The following is an 18,257-nucleotide window of genomic DNA, read 5'->3' as shown; positions in this document are numbered from 1 at the left end:
AACGTCATGTGTCAAACCTATCTCATCTCATCTCATCGCTTTAAAGTTTTCACTTTCGTTTCTTTCACTATGTACGTGTGCGGGTAACGCTCGATAGATTCCCAAAACTCACAATATATCATCACCGTCATCTCGACACACTTGGCAATACTTGATATACCTGTTATTAGCCAGTTGTTTCCCTTCGGGACCCAAGCTCGACGTTCACCATGTCTCTTGTGTCCATTTCGGAGGGAGTTCGTGCAGGTTTGGTGCTGAAAAGACATGTGGTTTGTTTCACTGGAACTTCTAATGATCAAGGTTTAAAGTCCATATCCGATCTGCTATCTCACATGGATAACCCTGCCGTACCGTCCCCACAATCATGCAGTATTGATAGCTTACCGGATACTGAAACGCAGAATGGCATTTCATGTTATCTAGTACCGTATAGTGGTACTGCTGAAATCGATTATGAGTTGCAAAATAGGTTTGCTCTGTGGTTGCACAAATCCACTGTTCCTGTTATACTAGTGTTACAAGATAATCCACTTATGATCCCTTATCTAAGGCATCAATTCTGGTTCGCATGTGGTGAAGATATGGGTCAATGGCAGGATTCCGTGGTCGCAGAATCCATAGTGGACTCTGTATATATGCACCATTCGATAAGAAGGTACATATTAGACCTAATAGTTCACCTTAGGATGCATAGGCTTAGTAAACCTAGCCAGGGTGGAGGAGCACATTCTAGGTCACTCAGTGATATGACTTTGCTTTGTAAATGGATCGCTTTGACGTCTGGATCCTCGTTCATTACTCCCGATATGGTTCAAACTGCATGTGAACGATATTTTCCCTGGCATCTTCAGTTGATAGAATCCTCGAAAGAGGACCCTAGTGTCATGTACGGGTCTCAGGAAGAACTGGTTGACGAACTTATCAACAGGTTTGATACGTTTGCCATTAAGATGGCTCAAGAATACAAGAATCCTTTGTTCAAACAGCTTTGCATAGTTCAAAGCGTGATGAAGGATATCATTCCAGCGACTTGAAGAGACTTATACATATAGAAAAAAAGAATTGAATAGTAGCAATTAATAACATTATTTACATGAATTTGTATTTGAATCCAAGGTTTATTTCTTAGAGACCAAGTTATCAAAGATTGGAATCAAAGTTTGAGCCAGAGCGAAGGAGAACACTAACTTTGGACCGGTGGTCAGTAGCTTAGGAGTCAAACCCTTGAAGAATGCAGTGAAACCTTCGTTCTTCAAAGTGTTCTTGATAATTTTGAAACCACTCTCTGGGTTATCAAAGTTTCTATTTTGAATTCTGGTCTTGATAACATCCAATGGTGCACTGACAATTAATGAAGCAGAAGCACCAACAATCGAAGAGACGAAGTTCTGACTCCAAGTAGCTTGACCGTAATCCTTCAAACCCAAGATATATTCCTTGGCGAAGGCGTTACCACCGAATAAAGCGAAAGAACCTGGAGCGTTTCTGGCAGCGGTCCAACCCCAACCACGGTACAAACCAAACCCTTCATCCTTGATGATCTTTAGGAAACCTCTACCCTTGAAAGACTCTGGGTTAGTTTGTCTCTTGATCTTCAAGACATCCAATGGCAATAGCACAATTTCACCGATACCGATCAAAGAACCGGCAGTAGCAGATCTCAAGGCTTTACCGGTCTTTTCACCAAAAGCTTGATCGAAATCACCCTTGAAGTTCTTGTTCAAAAACTCATTGGCAAATGGTTGACCACCGTACTTGTAAACACGTTGCAAGATCTTATAGGCAGCAGCGTACCCCAAACCAGGGAACAAAGACAACAAACGTCTACCCAATGGTTCAGATGCAAAGTCACGGAAAATAACACTGTTCAATTGAGAGGTCGAGGCAATCTTGGTATGGTTTGACATCAATCTCTTGGAAATAGTGTCCACAGGATGGAAAACACCAATTTCCAAGATACCAGCAGAAGCTGAACCTAAGACACGGGCCAAACCCGATTGTTTCTTATCGTTGGTAGTCATCTTTTTTTCCAGCTCTTCTTAGTTCAAATGGATAAGAAATTAAAAGAAAGACCCTTTTCACCTAGTGAGATTCCTGCTTCTACTCTTAATAAACGTTGTTGAAAGTTTCGCACGAGAAAGAAAGGAGCCAGATGCACGTAAAGGCAAGATAGATAAAAACAGTGATGATTCATTCTTGAAAGAATCTTTGATCGATATCTCGAAAGGTTTTTTTTAAAAGAAAAAAGTGTGGTTTCGTTACCCGGATCTGGTGATGTTTTCGGTTTTTCTTTCAACCGAGCAAAACGTTACAAGATGCAGGATTAGGATAAGGAAACCTTTAAAGACGATGAGCAGAGGCAAGGAATAGAGGCCGTATGATTCATTATTTGAGCGCTTACTAGTATCCAGAGGCTTAGTTTGTGGTAATAGTAATTGTTTGCTATATTTTGGTACACTTTTTTCCGAGTTTTGTTGGGATTTCTCTATGAGTTCTGAAGATGGTTCTAATGCGTTAGAGGAGTTTAAGACCACTTTGGATGGTCTTACGTTTAACTCTCGGCCTATAATTACTACCTTGACGCAGTTAGCAGAGGAACATATGAGTTTAGCACAAGAGTTTGTGGGTTTGATTGAAAATAGACTGGAGAAATGTGTTCCTAGTCAGAAGCTTTTCACTTTCTATGTAATGGATTCTATCTGTAAGAACGCTGGTTCTCCGTATACGATCTATTTCTCTAAGAATTTGCATAAATTGTTCCGTAAAACTTATTTACTTGTGGATAATCAGACTAGAACCAAGATGATTTCAATGTTCAAAACGTGGATGGTGCCATTGCCTGCAGGAGACTTGATGTTCGATCATAGTTCTTTGAACAGCATCGAGAATTTTTTGATTAAGGCTAGTGCGTTGCATCAGAAAAGTGCTACTCCGCCGGCGATACAACAACATACCGCTCACAACGGACCGGCTGGGTCGAATATTACTGTGAAATCGTTACTGTCGGATATTGATAAATTAGCGCTGATTACGCAGTCGAAGCTAGTAAGTACACCGGATGACGCCAAGTTGCAGGCAAAAGTAGCGATATTGAAGCAGTTGAGACAAGAGTTGCAGAAGGAACGGTTGGCACCGGAGTTTTTGTCGCAAGTTCATCAGCAGCTCAAACAGATTTTTGCGCAAGAACATCAACAGCAACAACAACAACAGCAGCAGCAGCAGTTGCCATTACAAAATAACTCTCAGTTTCTGCCGCCATCATCTCAAGGTTCTGTAAACAATGATATGTCTCGTGGCTCACTCCAGGCGAACGGTAACAACGGCTCGATGTTCGGAGGAAGCCTTCAATTTAATGCTCCATTTTTGAACCAACTGACCAACTCTAACCGTCTCAATAAGCTTTCTAGTTTGGTTAACATGTTGAGAGAAAAAGAGCTCTTGCATGAACCTGGAGAAGCATCTATTACTACCTTAGCTGCCAAATTAGAACCTGAATTTGATTCCTCCAAGACAGTGCAACTACCGTCATATTCACTTTTACAGGATATTCTAGGTGATCTAGAGGCGCAACGCCAGACGCAAAACCTAGATATTTTGAACGCATCTGTCCTTCAGCTTTCTCAACAGTTTGTTCTTAATGATAACCATCCAATTACGGAAAAGTTGGTACATTTCTTATATCGGGCAAAACCTAATAAATGTAGTATATGTGGTAAGAGATTTGGTAATACTCTTGAAGAAAAGGAGTTGGAAATACAACATCTTGATTGGCATTTCCGTGTCAACAAGAAGATTAAAGGTATCCAGTCCAACACCACTACATCTACCAAGGTCATTCAATCCAGGAATTGGTATTTGGATGAAAATCAATGGGCAGACTTTAAAGAAGAAGACATCATTGCAACAGATATTGATACTGGAGCTGCTGAACAGCAACCTACATTTGCGAACAACAGGGAAGATTCTACTGATGCAATCTATACTAAACTCAGGAATAAATATATTGTAGTACCGGATTATGCCACAGATATGAAGTTCCAGTGTCCTATTTGTACCGAATCCACATATGGTAAATATGATGAAGATCTGGGAGAATGGATTTGGAGCAACTGCGTACAGGTGGGAGACAAATTCTTCCATGCCACTTGTTATTATGAGGCAGCTAAAAGTCAACAGTCAAACACCTCCTCATCTCCATCATTCCAAAATCTTCAATTAGATCTTGGTATTTTTAACGAGCTGCTTCAATGAGTTGATGAATAGCTAGTGCTGATCAATTGTATATTCGAACTCTAGTTGGCTTATCGGCATGAATTTCGTACCATTTTCTTCTACAAATTTCGTTCTAAATGGAAGTACGAATATAATATAGTGCTATATGGTATTTATATATATATATACTTCCTAAATGTTACAACTGCATTATAGAAAACATATGCTATTTCATTACGGCTATCTATTGCATAGAAGTGCTTTGGATTTTGTTTTTCTTCTTACGGGAATTCTTTATCTCGACACGCTTTAATTCGGATCACGTTCCTTCGACTCAGCTTGGTTCTTCAAAATAGCGGTAAGTTTCTTGCGTTCCTTCAGTAACCGAACGATGGTTTCTTTGAGTGCGACGGGATCCTCCCCGTTAGGCCGAGGTTTATCGACTTTCTGGGATTTTGACGAATATTCTTCGTAACGGTCCACTTTTTCTTTAGACTGACTCAACGCTGTTTCAAGATCCTTGACTTTAGCTGTCATGTCCGCTTTTTCATTAGCCATCTTTGCAATAGTTGACTCTAATCTCTTAATCCAGTGAAGACGGTCCACTACATCACGTATTGATAACTTTTCTTTTTCACAAAATACACTCAAAGGGCCTACATTCGTTTCAAGTTTTGTTAGCGTTTTGATTCTGCGCTGTAGATCTAATACTGTCATATTCAGTTTCCTTACTTCGTCGTTTAGAATGTCTTTAGTTAAAATTTCATTCTCATCAATATATGTGATCGCCCCGTTAGATTTTGGTAGCTTTTTTGGGGCATTTTGTTCATACTGCGCAGGAGTCAATGATGATTGCTGCACTTCTGAGCCACCAGAAATACTACGCTGTGTGTTTTGGCTGTCATAGCTTGACGGTTTCAATTTTGATTTTGTATTAGATGATATTTTTGAAACCACGTCTTCTAAACTCTGGAGTTTATTACGAAGATGTGCATTCGTGCTGCGCAATTGTGCGCACTGTTTTGAAGCTAGTGCAACTTTAGAATTCAACTCATTATACTTATGTTTCTTTTCTGATAATAGATTTCGATAAGTAGAGCATTCTGTCTGGAGATGTTTTGCAGCATTATGTTGAGCCCGTGCATATAACCTAGTGCTAGACAGTTCTGCTTGAAGTTCTTCAAGTTTCTTTCCGTCCAAAGGAGCTGCCGGCTTAACTTCTTCATTGATATCATTTTTTCCATGTCTGCTCAGTAAAGCAGCCTTTAAATTTGACACCTTTTGCTTTTCAAGTGCCAACTGTGATTCAAAGTGAGCTCTTTCACCTTCAAGTGTGTCTCTGAGCTGCTTTATTATAGGATGATTCTCTACTTCCCTATCTTTAATCCGTTTGATCTCAAACAAACGCTCTGTTACATTTTTGTTCAACGCCTCTATTTCTACAAGGTCTTTTTCTACCTTACTAATTAGCTTTCCATGAGCAGCTGTTAGTGACTTTTCTCGAGCCTGCTCATTATTTATCGATTCAGTTTTATCTTTATTGTTCACTTCAGCCTCCTTGGCAGTTCCTGCCGAAAAGGACCCTTTAGATTCTAGAAGTACAGTATCAAGTTCTTGGACTAATTTTGCTTGGATCTTCTCAAGTTCCTCTAGTTTTTCGCGAAGTTGGTGGTTGATACCAACGAGTGAAGCAATTTTCATCTCAGATTGAATAATTTCAGAGGTTAAGTTCTGGATAACTTCAGTCTTGTTTAAATCTTCATTTACCAAAGATGACGAACAGGTATCGTCTTTCGATATCGAGGCTCGTAATGCTAGATATTCTTTTCTGAACTGAGTGACATCTTCACATTTTTCAGGATCAAAATGTAACTCATCTTTACCTTTTTTTGAGTTACCTTCATTTGTCTCTATCTCAGTTGACGCTTGAGCATTGTCAGGTTGAAGTCCATTTTCAAAAGAAGCTGGAAATTTGTTCACAGTAGTCAATGAAGGCTGCTTTTTGACGCCTATAACACTTGACGGTAATGCATGAGCCGATAAAGTATTAGCGTCCGGCTCTAAACGGTTGGATGAAGAAATAAAGGTAGGTAACATTTCGATATCTTCGATGGGCTCCAACACTTTTTCATTAACATCTGTTTCGCCAGGAATAGAAGTAGTGGGTTCTTGGGGAGTTTTCTCAGATACATTGCCGTCTTCAATTTGTCGCTCTATCAGTGGCTTTTTGCTTCCCTCTGAATCGGGTGCCGACCCGCGGGTTCTTCTTTTTTGCTTAGATCCGTTGTATAACTCATCTTTACGAAGTTTCTCAACTCTGTTATTGGCCCTCAAAGGTTTACTGATGAAATTATTACTTGGAGATTCCAATTCAAGATACCGCAATCTTGGGGGAAGTTTTTGTAAATGGTGAACTTCAACGCTCTCGTAATTTCTTATATTGCATATATCATTGGAGCAGCTGACATCTGATCTTGCTGCAAGAGGTGTATGTTCAGCGATAAGATATTTCATCAAGTCTTTAAATTTAGATTTGTTAAACGCCTTCCATTTCGCAACCTTAGGACCGACCATTCTTGCCTTCATCGTATTCAATAATTGGAAATCACCTACATAATGGCCTGAGGAACTACCATCGGAAGACGTTTCAGATGAAGTATCAGATAAAGCCAAAAGTTTTGCGGTTTCCTCAGTTGATTGTTTTTCATCGACATGATGGAAGGTACCTGAAGCAGAAGCTGCTTGCGGGTTATCTTTCTTCTCAAATATCGTTGGGATGTTCAGTTCACTTGATTCAACTTGAATTCCGTGATGTGAGCCAGAATCCGCCCCCTCTGCTTGTTGTATAACGTGTGATATTTGTGATGATTCTGACTGTTGAACGGCTTGTCCAGCTGATGAAGGATACTCGGGAGATGGTACTTCTTTGAGATCCATTTTTTCTGTAACACCAGGAGTGGAGTCAAATGATGGCGATGTCAAATCAAGTTGTGGCACTTTTCTTTCAGGCGTGTCAGCAGAAGGAGACGCTAGACTTTCCTTTGCCGGAGAGCTAGTTCTTGTTTCCAAATCTTGGAATTCCTTTTCGTTTTTCCTGGAACGTTCAGGGCCAATTAGATTACGATCAACTTCTATTTGTGCGCTGTTTTCTTTTACAAGCGAAGTGGTCTTTGCTAAATCCGCAATAGTGGCTTGCATAGATGGTAGCTCCATAAAACTTGTATGCGTGTGATCACGCTTTGAACCTATAATTTCGACATGTGAAGATTCCACTTTTACTGATGCGCCAGTTTTGTCATTGTTTTCAGAATTGATTGTACCTTTCTTGTCGAATAAAACATTTCTTCTCTTCAATCGCGATGAGAGCATGTTGTATAACTCTTTAGCCTCGCTCGGAATGTTAGATGTAGTAGTAGTTGTTCTTTGAATGGGACTATTTGCCTTAGAGATTCGGGATTTATTAGAATTTTGTATCTCATTGGCTATCTTACTTACTTGAGAGTCCGTCTTATTTTTAGTTTTCGGAGCGGCAGGAACCGCTGCTGACCCCTTCGATGTGGGAGTACCACCAGACGATGCTCTTGCGCGTGTCAATAGGTTCAGGTCTATATCGTTCAAACTAGTTTCAAATGCAAAATTGACTTTGTTCGGTGCCTTAACAATGCTCTTGCTAACCGGTTTGGAATTTCTCTGAAATGGAGACTCTATGTGCTTGTGTATACGTCCCGATGAAGACAAACTGGACTGTTGTCTTCTCAGCACTTCATCTTCGACAACACGCTTCGATAACCCTGTTCTTTCCAAGGGTTTCCTCTGAGGAGCTTTATCGATATTCGATTGTGGCGGTGATGAAACCTTGCTATCACCAACGTATAGAGATTTCAACATCTCAGTATGCGAAGTACTACTTTTCCGGTTAGTGTAGCTTTTCTGCTTTTGATATTGCGATCCAGAAGCGGCAGGTGAAGGTGAAGGTGATGGCTGTCGCGACGAAAAAGGACGGTCCCAACCGGATCGTACCTGTGAAGTCCGCACCTTGGAGTTTTCCTCAGAGCGACTAGTTTTGGAATTGACAGTCTTGGAACGTCTATACACCTGAGGAGTGGTCGGAGTCGAACTTGAACCCGGTCTTGACGTCAAATTTTGCTTGGTATCCATATTTTGTCGCAGAAACGACAAAATCGGTATCTGATCATTATCTGCCTCAGATTTCTTAGAATCTATCTTTTTGCCCAAACGATCCTTCTGAAAATGTCGTTGCTTATTCCTATGCTTCTGTTTCTGCGACGGATGCCGTTGCTTGTCATGTTTATTCATCATCACCAAAAAAACCAACTGCCCTTACTTACACTTCAATGAGACTGCTTATGTCCAAATACAATTAATAAAGGAAGCACGCACAGTAAATCTGAGTACAGTATTAATGTCAGCCAGTTTAGCTTATTGTTGCAGAACCCTAATTTTATTTTTTCTTCGAGCTTAATCGTGGCTCAATCGATAATAAGAAAAATGGTTCTGGCGTTTTAAATCAAAATGTAAAACTATCAATCAAATTTTAACGATTCTCCTTAGCGGCTGTTAACACTCGACACGTCTGCGCTAGGTAAAACACAATTACACCTAAGTTATGTTCCAGCGCCACACCCTAACTATCTATGGTGTCGGTAAATAAGGTATAAGGTGCGTTTTCAAACTGTGTCGCCCACTACTTTGCACGGTCAATGAATTTTATTCGATAAAACAAAGGGTTTCTCCCTAAGCAAAGTTTTCAAATTTCGATTTTTTGATTTTTCGAATTTTTTTTTTTTTGAGATTTCTCGCTCTTCAACATTAAAAGATGCCCTTATAGACATACATTCATCACGGTAGAACTTGTACTTTTACCGGTTTTCTTGGTATGTTTTTGTACTGATTCATCACCTTAACTGTCTAAATTAAATTGACACTTTTTTTTTTACATCTACGCATTGTAAAGATGTGTATTATGTTTATATATAGATATGATGCAAGATTATAATTGTAATAGCTAGAGTGTATATAGTGTTAGCACACGCGTCATTGTGGCAATTTCTCTGTTGAGGATTCTGCGTGTATTTGTTGCAATTTTCCCTGGTAGGTGGCTACGAGTTTTTCTTTCTCTATCAGTTTTGAAGATAAGGTATGGATCAATTGATCTCTTTCCGAGAAAAGATTTGACCATTGCTGGTTTTCTTCTATTAGCTTAGAGACCGTAAATTCATTGATGGAATCAAGCATTCCGCTGATTATGCCATGGTACCGTTTCGGTATCTGGTTTTTAGTTGAGTTCCAGGTTTTGTTTGCATGGCTTGATATTTCTTGAAAGATATCTTCGGTTTCTAAATCATCATCTGAATCAGTGGTTTCTGGCGCTGTGTAGAAAGAATCGGGCTCCTCAATGGGTTTCTTTACCATATCTGACAATTGAGAAGATTCAGCTACGAATTGAGGTGGTTCGAATCTACTTGCCTTCAGGCTTGCAGCACCACATATGGTTGTGTTACCGTCAATAACTGATTTATCCTCAGAGAGTTCTGCATCCGATAGTTTCCCGGATACTGACAACGAATTTGTGTCTTTCTCAATTGAACCATCGAGTTCTACACTGTCCTCTTTTACATGTTTCCTCAATCCAGTTGTGACCAGTGGTCTGGCCAATTGAGGAGTACCAGTTATTGCTGAGGAAGCGAATTTCACTTGCTCCAAAGATTCGTTCCAGTCGAATGTTGGTGATACTAGCTTCTCTTCCGTTACAGTACCTCTTTTAAACCTTTTTTGAGAAGAACGATGCCCTTTTCCATCTCTCTTGATCTTCCTCTTTCTCAAAGTTCCGTCTTGTAAAAGAGAAAAAATGTTCTGCAATGAACTCACATCAAGCCCCATATCCTGGAGGAACCTTATTGCCTTGCCGTAGTCCCATAGCCTTGGGTTTTTGTTCATCTTCAAAGGTCCCTCTCTTCTGAATATGACATATCTAGTCTGTAAACATGGAGGTGGTAATTTGACAGTTTCAAAGTCATTGATACTGAACCCTATGAAAGTGACACCGAAATGTTTAAAATAGTGAACAAGCAATTCTTCTAATCTGTTCCAATACTTTCGTTCATGTTCAGTGGCCCCCTTTGGAAATCCTTCTACGAAGTAGACCTTTGATTTTGCCAATTCTGACATCCATCTATCATGCCACAGCTTTCTAGCTGGCGTAAAACCTTCAGTTTCGATACACACCTCTGGCAGCTCATCGAAGGGCTCCAGGCTAAATTTGATGTGGTCAAGTGATCTACCTTCTTCTTTTTCCTCTTCTTTACTTGACACTACGGGTTTTATTCCAGCGATGAACGAAGACTGACATAAAGAGTGATAAAGAACACAATTTCGATAACTGATCTCGAATTGTACGTCTTGACTCCCTTCTGTTAAGTAACTGCTTAGTTCGTTGTTATCCAACAATTGTAATTTGCTTAAGAAAATATCTTTAGAATGTTGTAATAGACGTTTCAGGTTCCTCTTTGGTAGCTCAGGCATCATTAACTCGTAAAGTACTGGAACTTGTATCCTTTCATAAGACTCGGTTTTTCCACCTCTATTTCCCCTCAGGCAAGCTGTGATACCCTTTATCAATCGCTCATTGATGCCCAATGTATTCGTTTGAAAATCAGACGCGTTAATGGAAAGTACTGGGATTGTAGATCGCACGTCGTTATCATTGGCAGAAAATTTCTTATTGCAGTTATAGTTCTTAGTCAGAATAGGTATATTAGCAGCAGTTGAGCTTCCTTTAAAATCGTTACTCATAGAATTCTTATTGATGGCATAAATATCTTCAAGGGTAATGATCATCCATTCGATGGCAGGAGTAATCTGGCGATTACAAGTTTCTGCTAACAAAAACACTTTATCGTGAATAGATAAAATGTCATCAGATCTTGAATCTCTTATTGACTTATCCTTAACCTTTGCCCACAGCCTATTCTGTAATCTTAAAATTTCGTCGTTCCAATTTTCCATCGAAATGGCATTGAATGATTCAAGAAACAAACACGCCAATTGATCATGGCTATATGAAATCCGTTTAGATTCCCAAGTTCTGTCAATGTTTTTGCTACCCTGAGCAAATTGTTGCATTGCAATAAGTTTCAAGAACTCAAACCGATTAATCATGAGTTCAACAAGATCTTGTCTATGTTTCAATTGCACGATACTATACCACATCTGATATGAGAACTCCGGCAGGACGTGTGAAATAAACCAGAAATACATCCAGTTTGTAGGTTTTGTATTGAAACAGTATCGAAGCTTGATAGAAACTTCCTCCTGAATTTTGACTCTGAAGTCACCAGAACCATTTAAATTCGGTACAAGGTTTGGTCCGCATAATTTCGTCTCGACGTGTTTCTTGGGTCTTCCCCTCGGTTTCTTCACCAAATTTACCTTATGTTGTTTGATATCACATTTATTATTCGAATGTATCAATTTACTATACTGTCGCAAATCCATACCAACAGAGGTGTTAGGGTTGAGATTAGCACCTGTCTTAGACATTATCAATGTCAGTATAACCTTAAAAGTACCCCTGTTTTTTTACGTCGAAATAAGATGCTGAATAGCAACAAAGGACCCTGGAAAAATATCAATCAATTAAATTCAAGATTAATAATGTATTTCACCTTGGATTTCAGATCAAAGACGTTACCAGTTGCTGTTAACGCGCTCTATTCTTGAATATTTTGTATCTAATCATCGTGTTTTTTTAAGATGAATCATTTTCGTTTTTAAGTAAGTGTGAAAGATATATGTCCGTCAGCAAAAAGGCCTAATTGAGTAATTACAAGGACACCAAGTGAGATATAACAAAGAGATTTGGGTAGATGAGGGATGAGGGATTTGACGGTGTAAAGTTGAATGTATGGATGTATTTTGGGCTTGATATTTCAATACTTTACCTTTTGCGTGAAATTCTACTGTGGAGTGAGGTGACATTGCACTTTTGCCGAAGCGTAATACACAATCACCTGGCTTTCATAGACTGACGTGTGTACCATTATTAATTGACTACTTAAACAATAAAGGATGTGATGCAAAGAGGTCGAGCTGGATAATTTTTAATCCAAGCATATATATGAAAACTCCGAAAGAAACCTGCCCAATAAAATGTCGACGCGTACAATAGTATAATAGGCGTAAAACCTGAGTTGATTATTTACTTCCTGAGTTCAAAAACTTCACTGAACACACTATTCATATCAATTCTGAGATCCTCACAGGAAAGTCCCATCAAATTTCTCTCTGTTCAGTGACACTGGACAGTTTTTTCTTAGATAATCTCATTGGCAGAGCATGATTATGTTCCCTAGATACATTAAATATACTGCAGTAGATTTTCAGGCAAATACACCTGCAAGTACCCGGTATATAATTCGTTTGTAACCTTGTACTGCCACTGTAGAATGCTTTATGGTGGCCAGTTGCATATAATCGTCACGTAATCACATCCTACGCTGTCTCTGCGCTTCAGATCTGCAATTTCGAAAAAACAAATGCGGGGAACCCTATTAAACGTTACAAAGTCCACAGAACAAGACGTAGTTGTATTTCTTCTAGAAGCAATTTTTTCCCAATGTTTCTTTACAGAACGACAACGACATTTCCCAGCCTGCCGCTGAACACTGTTATGCACATTTTGATCTGGAAAATGAAATAACATAAGACTGGAAGTAGAAGTGAGTATAAACCGCCTCAATTTAAGCATTAGTCCCGTGAGTGATGGCTGTCTGGCCTTTTAAAATCTTTTGCGAGGTAGGCGTATTAGTTGGATAGAGTAATGCATTGTCGATCTCGCTTCTGAGTATTCCGGTCGCTGGAGTTGTCTTATTCTCCCCCAAAAAAGTCAGTTCTTGCACGTAAGTGAAGCCTCTCTGACTACATTTACCTTGTTCCCTATTTTAAAAAACAGAACACTATTGGTATTATCGTTAAATGATTCTGTACTTTTGATGTTACATAAACTATACACCACCAAAAGAAGGTAAAAAAAAGCTAAGATACGATATCTTGGGTGAGGTGCTGATCATAATCTATGCTACTTTTTTGTTGTTTTTGATTCATATCCTGATTCGTTATAAAATGGGAAACACCATAAATAATAGTGAAATTTATATTCAAGTTTAGTTCTTACCCAAACACTTCAAGATATCAGACCAGACGGTCTTTGGAGGTTGGGAAGCGTCGACACCAGCCCAGATACCAGTTTTCTTGTAGAAATCGACAATTGGTTCGGTTTGCTTGTGGTAAGAAGTCAATCTCTTCTTCAATGCTTCGACGTTGTCATCAGATCTTTGGACCAAATCTTCACCGGTGATATCGTCCTTCATTTCAGTCTTTGGAGGGTTGAAGACCTTGTGGTAAGATCTACCAGAAGCTGGATGAACCAATCTACCAGTAATTCTGCTAACCAACAATTCATCATCGATCTTCAATTCAACGGCTTTTTCCAATGGTCTACCTTGTTGAGCCAACATTTCATCCAATTTCTCAGCTTGTGGGATGGTTCTTGGGAACCCGTCCAAGATGAAACCCTTCTTACAGTCTTGGTTGTTAGTCAACTCATCCTTAATCATGTTAATCATGATTTCGTCAGAGACCAACTTACCATCGTCCATAATCTTCTTGGCTTCAATACCCAATGGAGTTTGCTTGGCGACTTGAGATCTTAACATGTCACCGGTAGCCAAATGACAAGCACAGAATCTTTCGGTCAAGTTAGGAGCCTGGGTACCCTTACCAGCACCTGGTGGGCCAATCAAGACCATTCTGATGGATTCTGGAACATGGGACAAATCTTGGGACATCGCTGGTTACTTATATTTGTAGTTTTATGACTCTACTGATCGTTGAGGATATACCTGAAATTAAAGTACAAGAAAATAATTCATAAAAATTTAATCAAGATATATAATATACTAATATACTCTTGCATTGAAGCAATCACGCAAGAAAACAAAACGTGTCAGAAATTCTTATAACATTTCAAGTTCAGGTTAAACATGGAATATAGTTCTTCGTTCAAATTATCATCAACTTTTTTTTCATACTTATATAATTTTGATGTTGAAATTATCATGCTGGAATGAAAAAAGTGACTCCATTGATCCAAGAGAGAAGGGGGAAATGCGGTTACGAGTGGAATTCAGTTTTGGATAGTTATGTATGACGACCTCAGAGAGGTCGTCATTGATACAAGTACGAACATCACACGTTTCGAGGCCAGTGGCACGCGTAATTGAGCTGAGTGAGTTGGAGAGAGAATTCATCACTTTGTACGTCGTTGATGACAGCCCCAAATGTGATTTGGTCTGTGTCACGTGGTTTATAAATAATCACGTGACTGTATACATACATATATATCTTGTGTGCGTTCATATTCCGAACGGACCAAAACATCGTACCCTTACCTGGTAAACTTGTCCATCGTAAACCTGTCTGAATGTCCTTTGCAACAGACTGCTATTTTGAATCAGGTCCCATATTGCGTCTACTCCTTTCTGTCTCGAAGCAAACACCCTGGTTTCCTTGCTTTCTTGTACAGCCGTTTCTAACCGTTTCTCGATATAAATTCGCAGAGATAGCAAATTTCGATTGTTCCATAAGTGAAAAATGGAACATAAATCACAGAATAATAATAAAGGATGCATTGATATAAACAAAGAAGCATGTATATAAATACGGACATATATATAATATACCTTTAAATAGCGAAATTTGAGGAAGCTTAATTATACCCTTTTCGCTGCTCGGCTTATATCACTATTCTTCTCTGGTCAAAGTGCTATACTGAACAGTATACATCGAAATCCTCAACAATGGTATTTGGTATGAATTTAGGAAACAGGAGAAAAGCCACTAGGGTTCCAGACTTATCCAGGTATGACTATCATTACAATGGTAGCGGTGGTAATTCTGTAAATCAGGGTGATAATTACCTTAAGAGCCACGAGCTTTCTGCAGATGCGGCCTTTGCTGCTAGTGCAAGGGCTGGATCCCTGGTGAATTATCCAGAAAGAGGCTATACAAATATATCAAGAGCTAACAGTCTCCGGATGGGTCATCCTGGACAGCAGCAACAGCAATCGTCTTATATTCCTAGAAGTTACAGTTTTACTGCTCGTGGAGCATACGCTCCTCGAACCGGTAATGTCGGGAATAGAAGGTCTGTTTCTGCCATACCACGAACAGGTACAGCTTCCAGTCGTGGTGTTGGCAGTAGAACTGGTTCTATGACTGGTTCAGTAGCCAGGGTTGGTTCAAGGACCGGTTCATTTGCTGGAGGTGGTAACGGATCTATTATCATCAAGACACAAGAGGTTAAAGATATGATGGGCAGAACGCAATCGATCACGACGCAGACTATAAGAAGGATCAACGGGATGGAATACGTGGAAACTACCACGCAAACTGCTGGGCTGGTTGAAGACCCTCAGTTTCATTTCCAGCAGTTTGCTGAAAATGATGAGTTCCCAATCTCCGATGAGCTGTCCGCCACTCCTCCTGCTGCTCCGTTATCCGAATCGCAACCACGGACAAACCAGAGATTGGCCAATTTCAACTCGAATGCTATAAATAACTCAGCTGCGAATAACATCAGAAGTGATTCGGAAGAGGAAGGGGAAGAGCACTTCACTGACGCATCAGATGTCGTTGAAGAATCAGGTGCATTTGCGGAAGATGATCAGGACCATTTCCTGGCAAAAGTGAATAAAGTTGATGTTGATAACAATTCAAAATCATACACTTCAAGAAAACCCCTGGTCCAGAAACAGGGGGTGCAGCAGCAGCAAGAAGTTCAACATCAAGGTATATCGCAGGTTCAGAACACAGAAGCGAAATCAGTTGGAAGGAAAAGTACAATGTCCAAGAGGATGACTTTGAGAGATACTCCCAATGCACAACTTGAACCAGAAAAGGATACTACGGATCAAGCTACACCGGACAATAACGCCACGAAAAGAAAATCCATATTCAAAAGTAAGAAACGGAATGAAGCAGTTGCCGTCCCTACTGTTCCTACATCTGATCAGAAGACACTAAGCCAAGAGGAGATGTATGCTATAGCATTGGAGATTGCTCAACAGAAATATGGTCATCCTACAAAAACAGTTTCGCATAGTACAGACAATGGATCTAGAAACGAAATGACACCGATACTTGAAGATGCAGATGTCGAGCAACCACATGTGCTCCCGACCACACTGCACTTGCCCACGCGTGAGGAACAAATTCAACACGAACAATTGCAACAACCTACTGCGGCGATTCCAACAAATGAAAAGAGCCGACATCCAAAGAAAAAAGTCAAGAGTATACTCGATAGGGTTGTCCAGTTCAGCCAAGAGAACTCTGGTAATCAACCACCAAAACAACACCGTGGAAAACAATATTCTCAACAACCACCGGACGTCGCTCCGTCCAATGGAACAACTGACAATTTTGACACTAATGCCAGTGGTCATAATATTAATCACAATAACAATAATCACAATAACAATAATAACACAAGTTCTTCTTCTTCGCTTCGACACGAATCCGGGGCGAACCCCGTTGTCGTCACTGAGGATACCACGGTGCTAGCAGCTAGCACTGCTGCTACTCCTGTCGATGTAAACGAACCAGGCAATCCCGATCACGTGATCCCAGCCTCGTCCCCCTCCATCGATAACACCCCACGTATCAATGAGAAGACGAAAAGCAAGAAGAAGAACGAGAAAGGTTCGTTCTTCAAAAGGTTATTTAAATCTAATAAGACTCATATCAACACTAAATAGTTATACCGTTAATAGTAATTAATTTTTCTTTTCTACTCTCTTCTTGATCTAAAACAACTTTGTCCAAATTAATCTAAAATACATTCAAGGGAATATTCAATGTTAAAAGACAGGAAAAGGACAATAATGTGTCAAAATCAACAACACAGACAGAATTGAAAGTCATTGAAAGAAAGTAATCTAACCCGAAATTCATGACGATTAAAGATATACCTCATAACGTAGGATGAAGTAGTTTATATATATATTTAAAATATAGTACAAATAAAAAATAACTATCCCATACAAAGAGATGAAACAGAGAATCCCCCCATTTCTCCTTGTTTGATAAAGTAATTTGTGTGTTTAAAATGATGCCAATGCCAACTCAGAATAAACATAAGAAAGATATATTAGTGACAGACCCGATGAATTTTGTTTTCATATTAAAATAAAATTTGTATGCATTCCATTCTTTTTTTTCCCCCCTTTGCTCAGGCTTATTATAATTCTTGAGAAGCCTTAGCCTTGGAAGATTTCTTTGGCAACAAGTTTTGGTGAATGTTTGGCAAGACACCACCTTGAGCGATGGTCACGTTACCCAACAATTTGTTCAATTCGTCATCGTTTCTGATAGCCAATTGCAAATGTCTTGGGATGATTCTGGTCTTCTTGTTGTCTCTAGCAGCGTTACCGGCCAATTCCAAGATTTCAGCGGCCAAATATTCCAAAACGGCAGTCAAATAGACTGGAGCACCAGAACCGATTCTTTGAGCGTAGTTACCCTTTCTCAACAATCTGTGAACTCTACCGACTGGGAAAGTCAAACCTGCCTTAGCAGATCTAGATTGAGAAGCCTTAGCAGCAGAACCAGCTTTACCACCTTTACCTGACATTTTTTATATTGTATTATAGTGTTTGATTTGTGTGTTGTTTTTGATTTAGTAGTATCTGTGATGATGAACAACAAACAATACGAAGAGCTAAACTAGGAACAGAAGAGGAACTGAAAGTGCAAGAAGTGACCTCTTTATATAAGAAACGGTGGCACGGTAGTGCCACTGTGTCACTGAGCAAAGCACACGCTCACACAACAAAAGTAAAAAAAGAAAAAGCGGCAGCGAAAACAAACCCCCTGTTCTCACAGCTTCACCTGTGCCGTGAAACTCCTGGAATGTTAATATATTGTCTCTTGAGATGTCGAGGAACCATTTTTTCAAACAATCAACG

At 39.7% G+C, this 18,257-nt stretch overlaps 8 protein-coding genes across 8 annotated transcripts; 3 read left to right on the top strand and 5 right to left on the bottom strand.

Moving 5' to 3' along the window:
• Positions 1-209: 209 nt before the first annotated feature.
• MTC2 (Mtc2p) lies at positions 210-1,034 on the top strand (the record flags this gene model as incomplete). The annotated part of the gene is made up of 1 exon (XM_455687.1): positions 210-1,034. One exon carries the CDS (start codon positions 210-212, stop codon positions 1,032-1,034), a length of 825 nt encoding a protein of 274 aa, XP_455687.1.
• Positions 1,035-1,118: 84 nt separating this feature from the next.
• Positions 1,119-2,021, bottom strand: GGC1 (Ggc1p; the record flags this gene model as incomplete). Its single annotated transcript, XM_455686.1, has 1 exon — positions 1,119-2,021. One exon carries the CDS (start codon positions 2,019-2,021, stop codon positions 1,119-1,121), a length of 903 nt encoding a protein of 300 aa, XP_455686.1.
• A 466-nt stretch (positions 2,022-2,487) lies between these two features.
• PCF11 (Pcf11p) lies at positions 2,488-4,251 on the top strand (the record flags this gene model as incomplete). The annotated part of the gene is made up of 1 exon (XM_455685.1): positions 2,488-4,251. One exon carries the CDS (start codon positions 2,488-2,490, stop codon positions 4,249-4,251), a length of 1,764 nt encoding a protein of 587 aa, XP_455685.1.
• A 270-nt stretch (positions 4,252-4,521) lies between these two features.
• KLLA0_F13420g (chromatin-silencing protein SIR4) lies at positions 4,522-8,532 on the bottom strand (the record flags this gene model as incomplete). The annotated part of the gene is made up of 1 exon (XM_455684.1): positions 4,522-8,532. One exon carries the CDS (start codon positions 8,530-8,532, stop codon positions 4,522-4,524), a length of 4,011 nt encoding a protein of 1,336 aa, XP_455684.1.
• A 735-nt stretch (positions 8,533-9,267) lies between these two features.
• KLLA0_F13398g (uncharacterized protein) lies at positions 9,268-11,772 on the bottom strand (the record flags this gene model as incomplete). Its single annotated transcript, XM_455683.1, has 1 exon — positions 9,268-11,772. The coding sequence occupies one exon, from the start codon at positions 11,770-11,772 to the stop codon at positions 9,268-9,270; it is 2,505 nt and encodes an 834-aa protein (XP_455683.1).
• Positions 11,773-13,394: 1,622 nt separating this feature from the next.
• On the bottom strand, positions 13,395-14,078 carry ADK1 (adenylate kinase ADK1; the record flags this gene model as incomplete). The annotated part of the gene is made up of 1 exon (XM_455682.1): positions 13,395-14,078. The coding sequence occupies one exon, from the start codon at positions 14,076-14,078 to the stop codon at positions 13,395-13,397; it is 684 nt and encodes a 227-aa protein (XP_455682.1).
• A 1,011-nt stretch (positions 14,079-15,089) lies between these two features.
• Positions 15,090-17,048, top strand: MSC3 (Msc3p; the record flags this gene model as incomplete). The annotated part of the gene is made up of 1 exon (XM_455681.1): positions 15,090-17,048. The coding sequence occupies one exon, from the start codon at positions 15,090-15,092 to the stop codon at positions 17,046-17,048; it is 1,959 nt and encodes a 652-aa protein (XP_455681.1).
• A 482-nt stretch (positions 17,049-17,530) lies between these two features.
• HTA1 (histone H2A) lies at positions 17,531-17,923 on the bottom strand (the record flags this gene model as incomplete). Its single annotated transcript, XM_455680.1, has 1 exon — positions 17,531-17,923. One exon carries the CDS (start codon positions 17,921-17,923, stop codon positions 17,531-17,533), a length of 393 nt encoding a protein of 130 aa, XP_455680.1.
• Between the last annotated feature and the right edge of the window lie 334 nt (positions 17,924-18,257).

This window comes from Kluyveromyces lactis (assembly GCF_000002515.2).
Source record: "Kluyveromyces lactis strain NRRL Y-1140 chromosome F complete sequence".
Classification (NCBI taxonomy): Eukaryota; Fungi; Ascomycota; class Saccharomycetes; order Saccharomycetales; family Saccharomycetaceae; genus Kluyveromyces; species Kluyveromyces lactis.
This window is presented reverse-complemented; position numbering and strand designations above follow the sequence as displayed.